Source organism: Gracilinanus agilis, chromosome 3 (assembly GCF_016433145.1).
Source record: "Gracilinanus agilis isolate LMUSP501 chromosome 3, AgileGrace, whole genome shotgun sequence".
Taxonomy (NCBI): Eukaryota; Metazoa; Chordata; class Mammalia; order Didelphimorphia; family Didelphidae; genus Gracilinanus; species Gracilinanus agilis.
Genome location: NC_058132.1, coordinates 441240307 through 441262933, shown reverse-complemented (window position 1 = coordinate 441262933; position 22627 = coordinate 441240307). Strand labels below are relative to the sequence as shown.

Genomic DNA, 22627 nt, shown 5'->3' with positions numbered 1-22627 from the left:
TCTTTCTTTCTTTCTTTCTTTCTTTTTAAAATTTAAACCCTTACCTTCTGTCTTGGAGTCAATACTGTGTATTGGCTCCGAGGCAGAAGAGTGGTAAGGGTAGGCAATGGGAGTCAAGTGACTTGCCCAGGATCACACAGCTGGGAAGTGTCTGAGGTCAGATTTGAACCTAGGACCTCTTGTCTCCAGGCCTGGCTCTCAATCCACTGAACTACCCAGCTGGGCCCCCTGTATCATTTCTTAAACAGTGAGAAGTGGTAGAAAGTAAAAACTAGTTTACAGCGGGATGATGAGACAATAATCATTTCAGATCACTTCAAAAGTACTTGAAGATGAACCCAGAACAACAACAAAAATGAAAGAAGTTTGTCAAGATTTTTATTTGATTGAAAAAGTTATTTTAGTATGGGCGACCATATGTACATATTGCATGAAGAAGTAAAAATGATATATACAAAGAAGCTTTATGCTAGAGGTGACATAAATTGTGAGGATTTTAGATGATCAACTCTCAAAAAAATCTGAGAAAGGAGAGGAGACCATACATTTATTTGGGAAAAATAAAATAACAAATCTACTAACTAAGTCTACTTTTCCATCCTGACAAAATCTTTATGAAGAGACTCTAAATACAAATCAAAGGCAATATTTCTAAAAATGTGAAATACATTTAACCTTCATGTAATCTGCTTATATTGAAAATGGAAAGGTCAGTAACTTAGTTAAAAATCAGGTAGGTTTGCTGCCAGCTCTTGTTGTTCCTATCACATTTGGCTTTAAAAAATTTTATTATTGCATTCTGTTTCTAATGACTTTTCTGAACACATCCTTTAATTAAAAAAAAAAAGTTAGGGAAAAAAAACAAGAAGGTAGACCGCTGTTCACATATGCTATTCTATAGTGGACGACATCTTCAGTCATATAAATGACAAAAAGACAGAGAAAACAAAAATTCTTACATGCTTAATTGATTTTTTAAAAAAGCACTTGTAAAGCAAAAGGCCACCTTAAAGGTTTGTTTCCAACAAGTTGTCTCCCATGAATATATTACAGTCACAAAATATTCCTTGAGAGATGACAGATAACTTTGAGTCTAACTATTAGTATAAAGTGAAGCAAAAAAGGAGAGAAATATGCTTTTCAAAAGCATCTGACACTATAGCGGAAGATATCCAGCCCTAAGTTCAAATTTAAGAGAGATTATATATAGATGCTGAGGTCCTCTCACACAACACTGTATAGATTGTGTCGAGCTCTGAAAGACTGCAGAGCTTCTTGTATCAAGCTCTGAAACACTGCAAGCTTCCTAAACAAAATCCACAATCACTCAGAAGTTGATCTAAAAATCTACATAGAAAAATTCAAGTGGATGAAGAACATCTAAAACCATGATATATATTTTAACGGATGGTCCATAAAGCTGACTGAGTTGTCACATTTTTTAGTCCTGAAAAGCAGTGGACTAGATCGCAAGCTTTTTCCTGAAATGAAGACACTCAAAAAAAATAGCCTTCCAGTAATTCTACACACAGCTGCAAAGGATGGAATAACACAGGGAATATTGAGGAATGTAGAGAAAGGTCTATATTATGATAGGTGGAAGTACAGTGAAGGTTTTATAGATCATGAATAAGTTATACAGAAAGAAAAGGTAGTTTCCCATCCATACCAGTGGAAAAAGTACCCACACTGTGAGCTTCATCAATTACATAAGTATTGAGTTTTAAAGGATTTAAATTTTTAAAAATTAAAAATTTAAATTTAAAAAAATTAAAAAAAACTACCCTTAAGTTCAAGATAGTAAAATTGATTATATAATTTAAAATTTTATTGTAATTTAGTAATTTAATGTATATGAAGTTTCTTTTTAGTGTAAACAAACAAGTTACTCTGAAAATTAAGTTAGTTTCTGTATATAGGCTTTAACATATTCAAATTAGCAACTAGAAAAAAAAATTTTTTTAATTAGTAACTGGATTTTTAAAAAAAATAAAATAGACCACATTTTGGTGTAAAACTAAATTTTTGTTCCCAGACAAAACTGTGTCATGAATGGATGGCAAATTGATATTAAATTTATTTTCTTCCCACTTAAATTCCCTTTGCATGTATACCCCATTATGTTGACATCAGAGAATTATGCAAAAGGAATGTAAGAACTTAAATTCTCTCTCTCTCAATAATTAAACAATGAGCTTTCAGCAACATGTAAGTTTCATTTAAAATGCAAAATTTTAAAAACTCTTATTTACCTCATCTTTTATTATTTTCATGAAAGGAAAAATGACTCTCACATTAGTTGCTGTTCTTAAAAGTTGGTAGCATTGGTCTACAAAAACTTGCTTTGAAGGATTAGATTTAAGTTGCAGTTTACTCCATATGAAAATCAAGTCCCTGTAAAAGAGAAGAAAATAATTTAAAAATATCATTAAGTTTACTAAAGCTATATTATCCTCTTCTGTGATAGGCTGGCCAGAAGTATGCAAAGAAAGTGTTATTAGTATAGAATCTGAGGGTTGGAAGGGACCTCAGAAATCATCTAGTCCAACCAATACACAAAAGGAATCACCACTATAAGATATATGACAAGTGGTTATGATTATTCATATATCAGCCTCCACCTTGCTTCTTGCCATCAGATATGAAAGGCTGAAGTGGATTAAAAAAAAACCAAACCTGTGGCAGTCCTAGGGTGGTGGGATCCCAAGTTAGAATCAGATTCTGGTATTAGATGCAGACAGTAGGAATTCTAATCTAAAATTATGATACTAAGTGGTCTTTCGTGTATATATAGAAAAATATTTCAAATGAAGCTCTCTTGCTACTGCTTAATGATCCTATACTTCCCTTGACTCCCTATTTTATTTCATTACGAACTTTTGGGACTTTTTTCTTTTCCCATCACCAAAGAAAACACTACCCTCCAAGAAAGATAGCAGAAGTGGGCAGTGAGGTGGCTCTGTGGATAGAGCTAAGACTGGATTTGAGAAGTCCTGGGTTCAAATCTAGCTTCAGACATTTCCTAGTTGTGTGACCCTGGCAAGTTTCTTGATCACCACTGCCTAGCCTTTACTGTTCTGCCTTGGAACCAATACCTAATTCTAAGATAGAAGGTAAGGGTTAGAGAAACACACACACACACACACACACACACACACACACACACACACACACACACACACACACACACACACACACACACGAAGACCTAGTCTTCTATTGCAATGAGAAGCTGGAACCTAGGCAAAATGAACACATTTAGTACCCTTCCTTAATCTGTCAGTCTATATCAATATCAACATCCTTGCTTCCTCCTTTCCTCCCAGTCACAGAAAAGATATCCTACTATTCAGAAAGGCTCATGATCCCTGTTTTTAATATTAATTTAAGACTCACAGAAGCTCTTCCTCTTTTGAACACATCTGCAATCTCTCAATCACCACTAGGCTACTTCTTAAACACACTACAGTTTTTCCAAAGCTTAAACATTGTTCTTTTGACTTCTCTATCTTCTCTCCTTCAATGTTATTTTTTTTGGGGGGAGGGGTATAGGAGGGGAAGAGAATGTTTCTATAACCACTCAAGTTAGCCCAATGAGTTTCTCCTCAGCTTCTTGCAATCAAATTTCTGTCCTCACCATTCTATCACTAATGATGCTCCACTAGAAAAATTCAATACTCTTCCTAGCCCCCACTCCTGCAAGATTTTGACCTTTTGCAATTTTTTACCATTTCTTCCTATAATATATTCTCATCTCCCTAAACTTTCAGTGATGCCACACTCAATCTGACCATGTGACTATCTCATATTGCTCTTTTTTCCATCCTGATCTCCAGTTGCTTTTGACAAGAAGAATGGTTTCTTTCACTCACTGATGAACATTCTTATACCTAGCCACATCCACCACATTCCAGTGAATCTAAACATTTGTAAGTCATTCAAACCCCATTCCCTAGCCCCCATCAATTGATTCCTTATTCCCATCCCAAAGATCCAACCAAACACCATCCCACCCCTCAGACTTTGCCTTATGGAATGCCTGTTCCAAAGGCAACACTCTTCCCTTCATTCTAAGTTTTTTCCTTTCTCTTTCTTTCCATATATTAGCTATTACTGAAACCTGTCTCCCTACTGATGGCACAGTCTCCCCTGGACAATCTTTCCAGTACTGACTGTACCTTCACTCTCCTCAGCTTAGTGGACAAGGTAGAAGTGTTGGCTCACTCCTTTTTCTTTACCCTAGATTCTCTCCTTCCTCTTATCATCGAGTAGAGGTAAATGCCATCCATATCTATCACCCAATCAAAATTCTGATAACTCTGGGTCACTCCCTTTCCTTCCTAAGTTTGGTGGCATGACTCAAAATTTTTCTTTCCTGCCCAATTCATGCCCTCATACTTGAAGCCTTCACCATATATACTGACTGCCTCTCAAACACCCTAACCGAGCACTGGAGAACCTTTTAGAGATCGCATGCTCAAATTGCAATTTCAAGCTGCCTGTGAGCCCTCCACTTTAACACAGACTGAAGAGGTAGGAAGTAATTGCATTGGGCTGCTGGGTGCTGTCCCCAAGCATGGTGGATGGAAAGAACAGAGCAGCCTCCTCTGGCACACCAGAGCACACAAACCATGTCTTCATCAACGTTGCCCATACCACTCAATTCTTCAACTTACTTGCCATGACCTATTCCTCTATACCATCTTAGCCACCCACACAAAGATTTAAAACAATTTAACTACTTCCACATTAAAGAATTACAAAATTCCCTTCTCTGACTATAATGGATTAGCTTTTCATAATTCCTTCTGCGATCCCTTACTAAAGGGTACTTTGCTGTGTTTATACCTTGACCTTTCAGCCCATCTCCTTTTATCCCCCATTTTGATCTACTGGTGAACCAATTCAACATTGTCCTCCTCTTGAGTCCTAGCCTCCTTATCACGACACCAACTGTGACCTGCTAAGCCTTACATTTGGATTATGCCCTCTGTTTGCCACCTGCACATGTGGTATTAAACAAAGGTGAAGAAAATCAAACAAATGTTTTGACTAGATCCACTAAATTATGTTATACACCTCAACTAGGTCCTCATTGCTGCTAGGCTTCACTATCCCATCCTCCACAGAGGTTTTCCCAAATCTTTTTATCCTTTATCAAATCTCCTGTGGCAGCACCTCCCCATTCTCTTGAGAAGTTTGTCGCATATTTTACACCCAAAACTGAGGCTATTTACTATGAATTCTCTACTCTCCCCTCTTCTTTATCTCATCACTTAAGCTGCCTTCTTCTCCTTCATCTCTGAAGAGGTAGGAGGCTTTACTCCTTATCAAGCTTACTGCTCAAGTAATCCTATTCTATTCCATCTCCTTCATCCCCACTCATCACTTATTTTCAATCTCTCCCTGTGTCCATCCCTACTGCCTACAAACATGTCCATGTCTTCCCCATGCTCAAAAACTTCCACCTGGCCCTTCCATCCCTACTATTGTCTCTTATGTCTTTTGTGGTTAAACTCCTTGAATAGGGCATCTATAACATGTGCTCTGACCTTATTCTACCAAATCTGCTCTCTCCAAAGCTATTGATAATCTCTTACTTGCTAAATCCAATGGTCAATCCTAATTCTTCTTGACCTCTCTTCAGCATCTGACACAAGTCAGATATCTTCTTCTTGAAGCCTCTTTTCCCTAGGTTTTTAGGTTTACACTCTCTCCTGATTCTCTCTTGCTCCCTTTCAAAATGCTCCAATAAAGGATCCTCATCCAGGATTTCTAACCATAGCTGTCCCACAGGGTTCTGCCTTTTTTTTAATTCTAAATTTTACAAAACCAAACAAAATAAGCATTTCCATATACAAAGAAAAAAAAGGGAGTACACAAATGAAACCACAAATCTATGTCTATATATCTATATATCTATACTTTTCTTCATTTCTACATAATAAATCCTATTCACAAGCATCTCAGCCCCTTCCCTTCCTTCTTGCAACACAACAGTTATTGTCAAGGAAGCCAACATGTATATTTAAATTAAGTCTTTCATGTTTCACCTATCTGTTCACTTTCTGGAAGTAACAATTCACACTTTATTCTTCCAGAATTAATTAATTCTGTGGCTGAGTATAATTTTCTCCTGGTTCTACTCATTTCATTGCTCATTATCTCAAGTAGTTCTTCCCAAGTTTTTGAAAAAAATCAGTCTGTTCATCATTTCTTATGACACTGTAATCTTATAATCATAGACCACAATTTTTTTGACTATTTCCCAAGTGCTCAACATCCCCTCAGTTTTCAACTCTTTGCTAACACAAAAAAGAGCTGGTATAAATATTTTGAAATATGGGTTCTTTCCCTCTTTCTGAGATCTCCTTGGGAAACAGATCCAGCAACAGTATTGCTAGATGTAAGGTTATACAGTTTTATAATTGAAAATAATTCCAAATTGTTCCCCAAAATGGTTGGATCACCTCAAGCTCCACCAACAGTGCATGAGCGTCTCCATTTTTCCACATGCCCTCCAACACCAGTTACTTTGTCCTTTTGTCATTTTAGCCAGTCTGATGGGTGTGAGGTGATATCTCAGAACTGTCCGGGTTTGCGTTTCTCTAGTCAGTTTTAGCACATTTTTTCATATACTTATATATGGCTTTGATTTCTTCATCTGAAAATTGTTCATATCTTTGCTCATTTATTGATAGAGGGATGGCTCTTTTTCTTATAAATTGGACAACGTTCTCTATATATTTTAGGTATGAGACTTCTATGTGAGAGGCTGTCTATAAGATCCCTTCCCCCAAATTTCCTGCCTTCCTTCTAATCTTGCTAGCATTTATTTATTTTTATTTTATTTTATTTATTTTTTTAATTTTAAACCCTTAACTTCTGTGTATTGACTTATAGGTGGAAGATTGGTAAGGGTAGGCAATGGGGGTCAAGTGACTTGCCCAGGGTCACACAGCTGGGAAGTGTCTGAGGCCGGATTTGAACCTAGGACCTCCCGTCTCTAGGCCTGGCTCTCAATCCACTGAGCTACCCAGCTGCCCCCTCTAGCATTTATTTTTAAAAGGTCCTTTCTCTTTTCTCTGTTTACTATTTCACTTAGTGATCAGTTCCTATGTATATGCTGATGATTCTCAAATCTATCATTCTTCCCTCTCTTCTGACCTTCAATCTTGAATATTCAGATATTTCAGACATTTCAAATTGGATGTCCATCTTTACCTCAACATGTCCATCCTAAACTCAACATGTCCAAAACTAAATTCATTATGTAACCCTTCTGCTTTCTACATTTTCTATTACTAAAGAGGATGCCATTCTCCCTGTCACTCAGGCTCACAATGTGGGTGTTACCCTCAGCTTCTCACTATTTCTCAAGCCCTCACACTCCCTTTATATCCAATCTGTTAATGAGACTTTCTGATTTCACCATTCACCATTTGTCTCACCTCCCTCCCATATATCTACCAATCAATCAATAAAGTTATTTTCCTAAAGTGCAGGTCTGACTACGTCAAACATTTCCTCCCTCCATAATCTCTAAAGGCTCCCAAATCACTTCTTGGATAAAATACAAAACCCTCTGTTTGGCATTCAAAGCCTTTTACAATCTAGCTCCTTCCTACTTTTCCAGTCTTTTTACATCTTAACTTCACACCATGTAATCTCCAATCTAATGACACTGGCTTTATTGCTGTTCTGTTCCACCAATAAAGATCCATTCCAGGTTCTAGGTATTTCCTCAGGTCGTCCCCCATGACTAAAATGCACCCCCCTTAATCTCTCTGTCTATTGGTTTCTCTGGCTTCATCTCATCTTTCTCCACCCCTCTTAATTCCACTGTCTTACCTCAAGGAATTATAATAATAAAAAATAACATGTACCTACATGTATGCATACACATATTTTCTTTGTTCATGTTGATATCTCTTATGTCCTCCACTAGATTGTGCACTTGTGTACAAGGACTGTCTTTTGCCTTTCTTAGTATGTGAGTACTTAGTACAGTACTTGATACACAGCAGGCATTTAATAAATGTTTATTGACTGACTTTAATTCTTATCCTAATTTTCAGTAATCCTATGTCTCTTTTTTTCCCTAACCTCTTTATAGAGATGTTTCCTAAGGATTTGTCCTCTATTATCTTTGGTTCTTCCTTCTCTCTTTCCTGGTCACATCCAGTTACTAAGTCCTGTTTATTCCCACTGAACACTCCCAATACTCTACCTCTCCAGGACAAAACCTTATACCACTTATCTAAACCATTACAATAACCTCCCAACACACCTTCTTCCGGCCTTCATTCCTCCAGTTCCAATCTACCCATGAGACTATTATTAAAATAATATTATAATTTGGGGCAGCTGGGTAGCTCAGTGGAGTGAGAGTCAGGCCTAGAGACAGGAGGTCCTAGGTTCAAACCCAGTCTCAGCCACTTCCCAGCTGTGTGACCCTGGGCAGGTCACTTGACCCCCATTGCCCACCCTTACCACTCTTCCATCTATGAGACAATACACCGAAAGTACAAGGGTTAAAAAAAAAATATTATAATTTGTCAGGTCATTTGTCTGTTCCAAAATTTTCTTATTCTTTATTGCTAACCAAATAAATATTCTAGGACTCCTACAATCTGGCAACAATCTATATTATGAGCCTTCTCTTAGATCATTTCCCTCCAACATAGTCAGAGTTAATCTCTGTCTGTCTGTCTGTCTGTCTTTCTATCTATGTAGCTATGTATCTATCTATCTCTGTCTCTCTATATATGTTACAACCTTTAAATTACTTCCTCCCTCCTCCACCTCCTGAAAACATGTCCCTCTACTTTTATCTTTTTCATAGGCTCTCCTATAAGCCTAAAATACATTCCCCCTCTTCTTCTTCCCCTATTAAATTCCTGCTTTCCTTCAAGTTCAGTGGAAAAGCTTCTTCTTTAGAAAGCCATTCCCAATTCAAATGGTTAGTAATAAACAATCTTCCCACCTCAAATCTCACTTTGCACTTTTATTTTATGTAACATTCTAACAATACTATGTAGTAGTTTATGTTATAACTATTTGTTGGTGTCATTCCCCCATAAGACTATATATTCTTTCTATACAGGGACTATGTTTTATGTAAACTTTATATTGCCACTAATACATAATCCTTGTTTTCTTTATACAAGAACATAATTAATAACGATGGTTGTAGTTCATTGTCATTATAGCAGTAGGCAGAATCAACATAGTATGAAGTCTCTTCCTTAAAGCCAGGAAGATCTGGGTTCAATTCCTAACTCATCTGACAATGTGACTTCCATCTTTTGCTTTTCTCTTGCTTGATTTCCAGGTTCCTTTCGGAAGAGCACTTTCCACTCAGTGATGAACATTCTTATATCGGGTCATAATTTATACACTCACCAGAGATACTGCTTTCCTATAAATCATCCAAATCCCATTTCCCATTCCTTCCCTCCAGATTTTCCTTATTCCCATTCCCCTCAACCCTCCTGCCCCAAAGTCCACATCCCATTCCTCTGGAATGCCTGTGCAACAGGCAACAAACTTCCCTTCATCCTAATTTTTTTCCTCTTCTACTACTCTTATTTTTGCCCACTCGCTCTTCTGTCTCTTCCCATATGACACAACTCCCTGGCCACCCTTTTCCAGTCCTGGATGCACATTCATTCATTCCCTCAGTTAACTTGTCAAGGCAAGAGAGTTATAATATTTCTTGTTTCCATTTGCCACTTCCAGGTTTTCTCCCTGTCTCTAGCACTATAACTTCTCCTTTGAGGTTCATGCTATTCATATATACCATTCAATCAAAATCTTGGTAGCTGTTTCACCTGATCCTGTGTATAGACTGCCAGATCACTCTCTTTCCTTTCTCAATAAGTTTAGGATTTGGCTCACAAATTTTCTCTCCTTCTCAACTCCTGCTTTCGTATGAATATGCTTCATACATTTTAACTGTCACTCATACACTAATTATTCAGTTACTTTCCAAGACTTATTCCTCCACCCCACCTCAGTCACATACAAAAATGACCATATCCTTGATCTTGCCATCACACACAAATAAACCACCTCAATATTTGTGAATTTCGAAATTCTTTCTCTAAACATAGTAAATTGGCTTTCCACCTCTCCCTCTGCCTTCTGTTACAAAATATGATTCCATCCATACAGAGACTTCTACTCCTTACTTCTCTCCTGGGTAATTTTTCCTATATTAGCCACTATCTCCTCTTTTCCTCATCTTGGCCCACTAGTGAATAAATTCAATACTCCCCTGTCCTTCTCTCTTGAATCCCTACTGCCTTTATCAAAATCTGCTTATGTTTGTTCTGTCAAGCCTCACTTCATCACTCCCATGATGTATTGCTTTTATACCTATATACATGCTGCTGAATGATGCACTGGGTCCACTGTAAATCTGTTACACAAACTCAACTGGGCCCTCAATGCTGCAAGGCAATCCTTATACATTTCACCTATTAACTTTCTATCTATAGGTGGGAGTTGGAGCTTAGGAAGATGAAAGAAGTTAAGATCAGTTTATGACTTCATCCACTAATTATGAGTGTCCCATAACATTCTGACTCCGTCCCTCTTTTGTCCCTCTCTATTACTTCATTTGGTAATTTCATTAGCTCCTATGATTTAATTATCATCTCTACATTGATGATTCTCAAATCTATCTTGCAATTTGTTGTCCAGTTGTGTTTGACTCTTTGTGACCCCACAGAAAACATTCTCCTTGGAGTTTTACTGGCAAAGATACTAGAGTGGTTTGCCATATCCTTAAGGCAAATAGAGGTTAAGTGACGTGCCCAAGGTCAAAGCTCTTAAGTGTCTGAGGCCAAATTTGAACTCACATCTTCCTGACCTAAGGCCGAGCACTCTATTTACTGAGCCATCCAATTATAATTTACCTGAAATTTAATCTCACATCTTTAAGTGCCTACAGAATACCTTGTACTAGATGCCCAATAAACACCTTAAACTCAATATGTCAAAAACTGAACTCATTCTCTTTTCCTCATAACCATCCTGCCTCTCCTGACTTCCCTATTACTATAGAAAGCAATATCATCCTCCCAGTTTTTCAGGTTCACAACCTAGGCGTCATCTTCAACTCCACACTATCTCTCAACAATGCTCTCTTCCTCCTATATATCCAATCTGTTGCCAAGATGTGTTGATTTCTCCTCTAAAAAACTCTTGAATATAGTCCTTTCTTTCCTCTGAAGGGTAGCATCACCCTAATTAGGTCCTCATCATCTCCTGCTGGCAACAGCCTGTTGGGGAGAGTGGGGAAGACTGCCTACTTCACTTTTCTCCCCACTTTAGAAACTCATCTTCTATCATCAAAATCACCAAAAGCAATTTTCTTTAAAGTGCAAATCCAACCATGTCCCCTCCCTACTCCCCAAATTCTAATGACTCTCAGTAGTCTCCAGAATAAAATAAAAATATATTTTGTTTAGTATTCAAAGCTGATCATAACTTCTTTCATCTTCATAAGCTCCAACTCCCACCTTTCCAGACTTCTCATCTTTTCTTTCCATCTTGTATTTTCTGAACCAATGCCACTGGCCTCCTTGCTATTCCACATACAAGAGTTCCATGTCTTGGCTTCTGGGATTTTCTCTGGCTGTCTCCCATGCCTGGAATATTCTCTCTCATCTCTACCTCCTGGCTTCTTTCAAGTCTCAACTAAAATCTCATTTTCTACAGGAAGCCTTTCCCAACTATGCTTAATTATAGTTCCATTCCATTTTGTCTATCCCATTGGATTATGCGCTCCTTGTGGGCAGACTATCTTTTGCCTCTTTTTTTTGTATTCAGTATTTAGCACAGTACCTGGCATAGAGTAAGTACTTAACAAATGTTTATTGATTTATTTTACACATACCGGCTGTGTAAAACTGGCAATTAACTCATTTTTCCTCTCAGTGCTCTAGGCAACCAAGACAGTAGTTTGTAGAGAAAATGCTGGCATGCATAGATAGAGTTTCCTCATCCAGGAATTTCCTCTTTCAATTTGTCCTTTGGCAATATTTTAATGAAAATTTATTTCTGGAAATGTTTGAAAACTGTCCTCCAAGGTTAAATAAGAAAAAAGTTAATGTTACTTTCACGTCAAGTATAAATGGATTATATTTTATATTCCCATATGAATCAATGCCAAGGTCTGCTAGTGCATAACAAATAAGAAGTTCCCAAGTCAAAGTTTAAGAACATAAGGTATAGACAGTGTTTTAAACCTGATATACAATAAAGAAAAGCGTTGATAGTTCTCCTAAAGAAAATATAAAGATAAAATAGTATAAGAGCTAGACTTAAAAAATGTGATTCAGGTAAGATCCATTCACTTAAGTTTTCCTTAAGCATAACTTTTCATAAAATTTTTTAAAAATTAAATGCCTTAGAGAAGTTAAACAGTTGTATTTTACAGTAAATGTCTAAAGCAAGGCCATGTGGTATAAAAGAGAATTCCCCTAGGAATCAGAAAAATCTGGACTTCCAAGACTTTTCTTTGAGATATCTTAGCTCTTTGATCCTGCAAAGTCTTACATAATATAATATAATATAATAAAAAAATCTCTTACATAATTGTCCCTGGCAGTTCTTTAAGATTAAAGCAGCCAGGTGGCAGAGTAGAATATTGAGCATGAAGTCAGGAAAACTTTTTCAGTTCAAATCCAGCCTCAGATAGTTAGCAACCTTAGAACACCATGTAAGTCACTTAACCTCTAGTTGCCTCAGTTTCCTCAACTATAAAATGGGAATAAAATTAGCACCCATCCTCCTAGCATTGTGAAGATGAAATGAGATAGTCTGTAAAGCATGTGCCTGGCACATAATAGGTGCTGCATAAATACTTGCTCCCTTCCCCCAAAAAGCTACAATTGCTGATTTGCACTGGCTATGGGGGTTTCCTTATTGGATAATCCCTATACATATGAAATCACTGATGTAAAAAGAAAAACAGTTTCTAAAATAAGAACAAAGCAAAACATATTAATATATAATTTGCTATATATAGTTTTAGGGTAAAAACATTAATACAAGACACAATTCTTGTATTATACCAGCTCATAATCTACTTGGAAAACATACTATACAAAACTGAAACAGCCAGAAGAGAATTCCAAAGCAATATATAGATCAATATCAGAATATTTACAAATACATATTCTACAAGTGTAAATGCTACATTTAGTCGATCAAACTAAAGAATTTTTGAGTTGGAAGGGACTTTTAAAAATATTTCAAATTTAACTTTTTCAATCTGCAGTTCAACAAACTCAGGCTGGTCTAAGTCACAAAACTAGTTAATGGCAAATGTGGAGAATTTAAGTCTCTTTCTATTCTAATGCTCTTGGCCACTATATCACAATACTTCCTTTTTATACCTTTTAAACTTTATATCTGCTTTAAAAAAAAAAGCCCTAAGAGCTTCAAATAATCTATATTGACGCCAACTTTATCAATATACTCTAGGAACTAGGGACAGCTAAGCAGCTCAGTGGATTGAGAGCCAGGTCTAGAGACAAGAGGTTCTATGTTCAAATCTGGCCTGAGACACTTCCTAGAGCTCTGTGATCTTGGGCAAGTTAGAACTCCCACTGCCTAGTCCTTATGCTCTTCTATCTTGAAACCAATACACAATATTGATTCTAAGATGGAAGGTAAAGATTAAAAATAAATTCCAGGAATTGATCATTTTAAAAATGATGGATAAAACCCCAATTATTTACCAGCAAGATTGTTTATTTTTCTAAAGTTTCCATCAAGTTAAAAAGTTAAGCTAGGTGGCACTCTTGCAGTGCCAGTCATAGGGAAGAGTTCTAGTCATACCATGGATATAGCTAATTGGTCAGCTGTAGAAAATGACTATCAGACGCTGCTGGAGTGACACCTACACAAAGGTTTGAAACATTAACATTTCTGGATCACAAAAAGAAAAAAGTATCAAAGAGAATTTTTTAATTTTAATTTAGTTAAACACTTTTAACAGTTGTCTTGAGAAAGTTCTGCATTAAGTGGTTTCTTCAAAAGTACAATTTCTTCCTGACATTATAACTGGACAAATGGGGTCACAAGGTCATGCCAAAGACGGTCAAGGAAATACAACCAAATGCTATTTAGGAAGCTTAGGTCCAAGCAATAGATAGTTTATGAAAGCACATAAGATGAATCAGGTGGCTTTAATAGCCCTAAGTAAAATACAGCATGGGAAGGAGAAATGAATAGGGTAGTTGTGTTTTACAATAAAAAATTATCTTGTTAGCTGGGTTAAAAAAAGATTGACTTCATGACAAATTAAATTAAAGAATTCTATTTTGGTTAATATAGAAATGTAAAACATCGCTGGAGAGGAACATAGTCTGCCCTAATCAGACAACATCTGGATTACCATGTTCAGATCTGATCATTAGAAGATGTTTTAGGGAGGACACTGTCAAAGGAACACATTTAGGAGAGATAAGGTAACTGAATACTTCAGATGTCAAATGACATTCAGTTGAAGAAATCAAGAATGTCTAGCCTGCAGAAAGAACTTAATGGGATATATATATATAAGCTATGCTATTTGAAAATGGCTATAATATGGGGTTTAGGCTTGTTCTGCTTGACTCTAGAGGTAAGAATCAGGAACAATGAGTGGAAGCTACAAAAATGTCAGATTTAGGTTTAGAGGAAGAAAAACTTCCTCCAAAGATGGTGTAAACTATTCAAGGAGGGAGTCCGTTGTTGTGACCAAAAGTAAAATATTGAACTTTTTGGGGATCTGAGTTTTCTCCATTTTTTTCAGCCACAAAACAACTAAAATGGGAAATTTAAAGTCCCTTTCAGTTCCAAATCCCATGAAAAGTATATCTCATGGGTGTGAAGAAAAATGAGTAGACTAGGAATATTTTAGAATAACCTATGATGACTAACAACCTTCAAGTAGAAGGGTTGGGGGTAGACTTCCTTACTTTGGAGAGGTAAAAGGAAAAACTAGAATGGAAGTACATATTTAACGATTATATTTTGAGGTCATATCATTTAGTGATAGATATTTAAGGACACTGGGGATAGATCCAAAATCTATACCAATGTCCCAAGGCCTCTATCAGGACCAGAGCATCTCTTAGAATTTGGAAAGGACTTTGAAGAAACTAGTTTAATTCCCTCCTTTGTATTTTTGTGGATCTTTTTGGTGCCTGGCATTTACCTAACTATGAAGACATTTAAGGAGAAAATGCCCATTTGAACTGTTTTTCAATCTCAGGAACAAAGATCAGAAAGGCTCACAGATGATAAAATAGATAATTTTGATCAGAGAACGTAAAAAGTTTTCAAACAAACAAAAAAATCAATGTATTAAAATTAGAAGGGAAACAGGTAACTGTGGGGGTAGGAAGAATCTTTGCAGCAAGTTTAACTGTCACAGGACTCATTTCTAATATATTTAAGAAATGGATTCACATTTTATAAGACTAAGAATCAGTCCTCAATTGATAAATGACATAAGGAGATGTAGAGGGGTTTTAATTTTATCAAGAGAAGAAACCCAAACTATCTATAACCATGAAAAAAATATTCCCAATCATTAATCATTAAAGAAATGAAAATTCAAGCAACTCTGAGGTTCCATCTCATATGCTGAGTGGCAATGAAAACAAACAAACAAAAGGGAAATGATAAATGTTGGAAGGGCTATGAGAAAACAAGCACACTGAAATAGAGGTAGACTTATTAATAGATATGAACATTCTGGAAAACAATTTGGAATTAAATACAAAAAGTTTCTAAGCAATATATGCACTTGTATCCAGATGGTCTTATGTATATAAAAAAATATTTATAGCACCTTTGTTTCCATAATGGCAAAAAGCTGAAAAATAACAGAGTGGCCATCAATTGAAGGATGGCTGAATGAACTGTGCATGTGAATGTGATGAAGTATTGCACTAAGGACACATTCTTAGGTATGACTGAAGAATGTGGCTTTTGTACTAGGTGAATTGAAACCTGGGTAAAAGGAGTAGGACAGTTAGATCATTAAATGTGGGCTTTCTGCGTTGGGATCTGAAGGCTGTTAAAATAAATATCTGGCTCCAGATTTTTGCTAGGCTTTCATGAATTTAAGGAAATGCACAATACTAGAACTGTCAAATCAGGATAGTCTGTCACTTGTCTCAGTAGCAAAAACGTTTATCAGAAGTTCCCCCCATTTCTAAAATATGCTGTCTATATTTCACCCTGATTTCTAGACTTTTTGCTTGACTGTACACTGCTTGATGGTGAGGAAGTCAGTGATACTGCTGTTTATTCCTGCTAATTGCTCCTCTGGGAACCACTGCTCATATCTCTGACTTCTATGCAGGGAACGGAATAGGTGATTCCTTGCTTAAATTTGCAAATGGTCACTAGACTATTTACTTAGGACTCTAGAATATTTTCAGGGACTCTGAAGGCTTTTTATAAATAACTTCCTTATTTTTAGTTCTAACAGACTTAGGTGGAAGGGCCTCTTTCTAGTAAGAATAGACTCCCTGAATCCAAAAATTAGGCATTACAATTACATTCCAGAGAATAAAGGAGGCAAGAGTGATCAAGTAAGGGAGAGACATGCTGATATACAGCAGTCATAGCATGTTTACCATACTAAACAGCTCTAAAAACTTGAAAAGAAACCAAAAGGGGATTCCAGGCTCACTGCAAAAGACTCAAAAGGGACCACCATATATTCCAACTCATACCTGAATGAAGATAAGTTCAGGCTCTACTTTGACCATTCCATTTTTGCATAGCTATAAGTTTTTCTTTATATCAGATTGAAATTCAAATCTTATAATTTCCAGTTACTACTCTAGTTCAGGTTTTGAGGCTTCAATGAAAACAATTTCTTCTTTAAAGTCCCCAAAGGGGACTTTATTTCTATGATCCTCTCCTCCTCCACCATGTCTTCTCTTTGATATACATTACTCCGTTACTTCCACTAATTCTCAAATGTCAAGGTTTCCATTCTAACAATTCTGATTTCTCTTCTCTAAATGTGCTTCAGCTTCTTAATATCCTCCATAAAATACAGCATCCAAAATTGAATGCAATACTCCCGATGTGGTTTGACCAAGGCAGAGTTCAGGTGGACTATCATTTCTTCTGTTCTGGTCACACACTGCTTAATGTAGCTTAAAATTATATCAAAGTTTTTTTTGGGTTACTATTCACCACTGTTGACTAATTTTGAGCTTGCAGTCTATTAAAACCTCTAGATCTCTTTTATACAAATTGTTGTCTACAGATTCTGTTTTATGCAGTATTTTTTAACAAGTATAAAATTCTTCAATTAGGTCTCTTAAATTTCATTTTATTAGATCTAATCTTCATGCTATCTGAAAATTTGACAAATATGACTCCTATAGCTTTATCCAAGTCTGTAATAAAAATGCCAGCCAGCACAGTGCCAACAAGGACAGACCTTTGGGAAACTTCAACCAAAGAACTCTCCCTTTGGACTCACACTAAAACAATTAATGACTATAATGAGCCTGGTAATTCAAATAGTTCTGAATCTACCCAACTAAACTATCTAGCACACATCTGTCCATTATATCTCCAAGGCTAGCATGAGAGACTAAATCAATTGCTTTGGTGAAATCTGGGTATGTAATGATGATAATATTTCCTGAAAGACAATCTAGAAACCGTGTCAATCTGATGAAGCTGTGATCACTTTAGGTGAAGCTAAAAATGCTGTGTCCCTTTTCAAAAGGCAAAAAATATCTTGAAAAATGAAGATCACATAATTTTGTCAGAACTCGAGTCTATGGCATAAAGATTTAGCTGACTTCCCAGAGGTAGCATGGTGTAGTGGACAGAGAGCCAGGCTTGGGAGTGGGGAAGACATGGTTTCAAATACTCCTTCTGATATTTTATGACTTTGGGCAAGCAACAAGTACTCTGAGCCAGTTTTTTCATCATAAGAGGGCTGATGAGGATGGCCTATAAAGGTTCCTTCCATCTATGATTATCTTTTGTTCCCTTGAGGAGGGGGGGCATTTGTCCTTCTCCAGCATAGTAATATTCTGGTGTTTTCCATGTAGCAAATGAGTTGTTGAGTTCAAGAGTGGGTAATAGTAACTCATAATAAGCTCTAGACAGGGGAATAGCATTAATGAGAATACAGAGGCCAATGAGGAACAAGGTATATAGTATTGAAATCAACATCAGCAATGTTCTTGGCAAAATCAAACAAAAGAATCTGAAATCTGGGAGAAAGGCTTTTTTAACCTTCAAATTAAAAAAAAAAGCTTCAATGTGTTTATTTGGGAAGAATCAATAATATAGTTTTTTTTAATTTGAAATTTAAGCCTACTAAATTCAGGATATTATAAATGGGAAGGGGTATGAAGCTTCTTCCTTTGAACTGTTGTTTCATCAATTACTTACTAAGGAAGGAATGAATTAATGAAATGAAAAAAGTATTTCAGTACTTACTATATACTAAGTATCATACTAAGATCTAGGAATATAAATGCAAAGGCAAGACAAGCACTGACCTCATGGAACTTATATTTTAAGTGGTAGTGAGAGGGGCACCATATAAAAGGAAATAGTAGCCAAAAGAGGGGTATTTTGGCTTAGGAAGTCACAGGGATAGAAAAAAAAGCCATAAAGGAATTGACATACCTTTCCAGGAAGCAAAAGTGGTACTTTGGTAATTACTGTTCCCATAGAAAGAGAGATATAAAATGGGAATTCAGTGGCAGGACAGATAGCTAAGAAATATACCATGATTGAGAGTTAGATGAGACAAGGTTTCTATTAGTCAAGCCACTAAGGGGTACTCTTGTCTCTATCAGGAAAAGTCTTGAGAGTTCTCTGGATCTGGGGATGCATCAGTGAGTTCACTGAAAAGTAGAACAAGCTCACTGAATTCAGAGAAAGATTAGAGGATGGAGGTATGTATAAATAATTTAACCAATCAATTCAAATAAGTGGGGATACTTTTTTAGGGATATATCTTAAAGAGTTTCTTAAACATAAGAAGATAGATGTCCAGAGAACCAGAAACTAAAGCTCAGAAATGTAATGTCTAAGAACTAAGGCCATGTTTTCTGGTATTGAAGAAGAAAGTATGAATATCTTGTACTATGGCATAGTTTCCCTAGTTCTTCTAAGAAGAATCCTAGATGATAAGGGTCAACTTTAAGGATTTGGGGTGGGGAGATAAAAGAGGATTGAAGGAATTTAAGGAAAATGCAATGAAATGCTCTCCATAGTCAAAGAATGAGCTGTTGGAATCTGACTAGAGATGAAAGCACACCATCTTCTGCTTATTTCCTTTCTGAGTTTTTATTGTATGTGTATTATGTGGCTTCAGTTATGACATGGGGAATATGGAAATAAGTACTGCATGAAAGCAATGATATAACCTATATCAGAACTTTTACTGCTCTGGGGAGGGGAGAAGAGAAAGAATCTACATCACATAATATCAGAAAACAATTGTCAAAAATTGTTTCTATATGTAATTGAAAAAATTATTTAAAAATTTAACAATAGAAAAGAAAAAAGAAACTATGAGGACACAGAGGCTATGGATCCTGACTGTCTATAAGAAGAAAGAATGGAGTGTCTGCTATGACATCTATATTTAAGAATAGTATCCTATGGCTGTGTACCACCACTGATTGAAGAAAGTTAGATATCTTTCCCTCACTCCACAAATTAGGCCAGGGTTTAGAGTGATATGATGTTTCTCGGACATTGGTGCAAGAGGTTTCAATTGACTGACAGCCAAGTCCTTAGTCTTTTTTATCTTTATCTTTCTTTTATCCCTACTACCATGACATAGGTCTTAGTTTCCCCACCCTGTATTCTCACTACCACTCTTCCTCCAGCACCCCCAAAACTACTCTAAGACTTCTGGGACACCATGTATATAAATTATTCCTGACCTGAAATAAAAGCTTCTAAAGCTTTTTCTGAAAGATGGTCAAAGGCATCTTAGTAAGGTTGTAAGGTTTAGCTGTCTTTCCTCATCAGATATTGTTCTGTTCCATTTTTCAATTGTTTTTTAGTCAGGTTTGATTCTTTGGGTTTTTTTTGGCAAAGATATTGAAATGGTTTGCCATGTCTTTTTCTAGCTCGCTTTACAGATGAGGAAACGGAGGCAAACGGGGTTAAGTGACTTGCTCAGGGTAACACAGTTAGTAAGTATCTGAAGCAAGATTTTAACTCAGGAAGATAATTCTTCCTGACTCAAGGCCAGGCTGTCCATCCACTGAGGCACCTAACTAACCAGAAAACAAGTATAACATATCTAATATGGAAAACTTATTTGACTTATGTGATCACACTAAGATAAAATGAGGCATCATTGGTAGCTTTCATAACAGGAAGAGAAATCTCTAATGTTTTCCAAGATTTTTCTAAAAAAATTGTTGCTGAATTTGGTCACCTGTGGATAATATGAGAAAAATAACATGAATAGGTAATATGAACAATCCTCTGATATTTAATCAAATATATGACCAACAAAGATTTTTTATTGCACTGAAGGGTGTCTGATAGTTTCTTTTCAGAAGTCTATGTTTAGAAATTAGGATATGGGGTTTAGAGAGTTGGTAGTCATTGCTAATAGCTTTGTGGTAGTTAATCATGACTGTATAGTTGTAAAATGGTAAGAATCTAGTTAGATGGGAACAATTTATGCCAACTAGCAAGCTTAAAGAAGCAATAAGACTAGCAGATAAAGCAGGGTGGTTAAAGCCAAGAAAATTTAATAAGGGATCAGCCAAGTTCTGTAGTGATTCCAGGAAAATACTTCGAATTTATTCAATTATTAAAATCATGTCAGATTAAGGGGGTTTGGTTTGGGTCTCGAGTTAACCTCCTAGTTTCAATGTAAAAATTTCTTTGGAGTTAGAAGAGATAACTATATGCTTTGTCACTGGACACTAACAAATTTATGACTCTGGTATCAAGAAAAGTAGTAATAGTAATGCGTGTGTGTGTGTGTGTGTGTGTGTGTGTGTGTGTGTGTCTGTCTGTCTCTCTCTCTCTCTCTCGATCCTAGGGAAACAAATATGCATCTAAACCTGATCTCTTCCTAAAATGCAAAAATAGGAAAGGCTCAGCACCTGTTTCGAGTTCATATCATAAAGTACCAGGTTATATTCAGATTAATGAAAACCATTTAAGGACAAAGTTCCTCCTCTAGACTGCTTGGTAGTATAGGCTTGCCACTGAGTAAGGGCCTAGTTACTTGTATTTAGGATGCTAGGCTGAATAGTGAATTATACTTAGTTAAGCAGAGGGACCTCTTTAAAGGCCTACCTGCTATATCCTTCTGCCCCCATTCTCACTTTACCATACATAAGAAGATTCCAGGTACAGGGTGATATACTCTTTTGTGTCCACATACTGATAATTTTAAAATTATCCTAATAATAGTTTGTAATTCTATTAAAAAGTTCCTAATTAGTTCTACTCTTAAGAGTCTGCACATATTGATACATCCCCATTAGTGTATATTGTTGTGTCTGTACAGAATGAGGATGAAAGGTAAGTTGGCTCAAAGAGAAGGAAAGCAGAAAAAGGATAGTAAGATACTAGGGGTCTAAGGGGAACACTGTAAGATATAGAAAAGGACATTAAGGTTTTATAGGAAGGAATAGAAAGGGAAAGAAATAGAGGTGAGAGAGAAGAAAGCAAAGGGCTGACCATTTAAATAAAGCCTACTGAAAAAAGACAAAAAAATATAGAATAAAAATTAATAGTCCAGAAGCTAGGTAGATCTTTAGAAGGTGCCAATATATTATTTAAGGCTGCAAAGTGCAGAGAGTAGAATTTGGCAGAAGGGGGGATCCTTCTGGATTCACCTAAATTCTAGCGCTGCCAATACTGAGACTCGAAGATTAAAAAAGGGAAAAATTGGGAGTTGCTTTTGTGGCAGGGAAGCAAGGAATATGTCTTCTCTATGAAGTCTCACAACTATGATGACATGGGATACTAAAAAATTTCTAAAAACACTGAACAGAATAGGAATTCTATTTATTTTAGTAGTTATCTATCATGATTCTTCCATCTTTAGAAAAACTACTACAAAAAATATATACACATATATGTGACAGTGAAAATTGTTTTAAAGGTATTCCTTTTCATACTATTAGAATTAGTTACATTTTTATAGTAAGCTTTTGAACAAGTATAATTTGGAGTTTTAAATTACTGCTAATTCAGAAAAAAACATTTTTACTTCAACATCTTTGCAGATTACCAAGCTCAGCAAGAAAGAACCAATTTAAAAATTAAAACAGACTATTAAGGTAATAAAAGATAAAAATGAGTTGATATCTTTACAAAGTTTTACAGTATATTATATATGATAAAGTTAGACTGAAGGGAAACTCCGTGAGGCAGACTGTTCTGCATTTTCAGAGCCTTGTTTTAAGTAGGCACTCAACAGATATCTCTTTCAACAAACTGTTGCTTTTTTTTTTTTTTTTTAAATAATGCTTGTAAATAATTAAAAAAAAAAAAAAAAAAAAAAAACCCTTACCTTCTGCCTTGGTATTGGTTCCAAGGCAGAAGAGCAGTAAGGACTAGGCAATTGGAGTTAAGTGACTTG

At 36.1% G+C, this 22627-nt stretch overlaps 1 protein-coding gene across 1 annotated transcript in view; it reads right to left on the bottom strand.

The window, feature by feature from the left end:
* The window catches only part of ZNF654 (zinc finger protein 654), a 105173-nt gene that overhangs the window by 6884 nt on the left and 75662 nt on the right, over positions 1-22627 (bottom strand). Inside the window, exon 7 of the mRNA XM_044670328.1 lies at positions 2253-2394. Within this exon, the coding sequence (XP_044526263.1) occupies positions 2253-2394 (142 nt within the window). The remainder of the gene's footprint in view (positions 1-2252; positions 2395-22627) is intronic.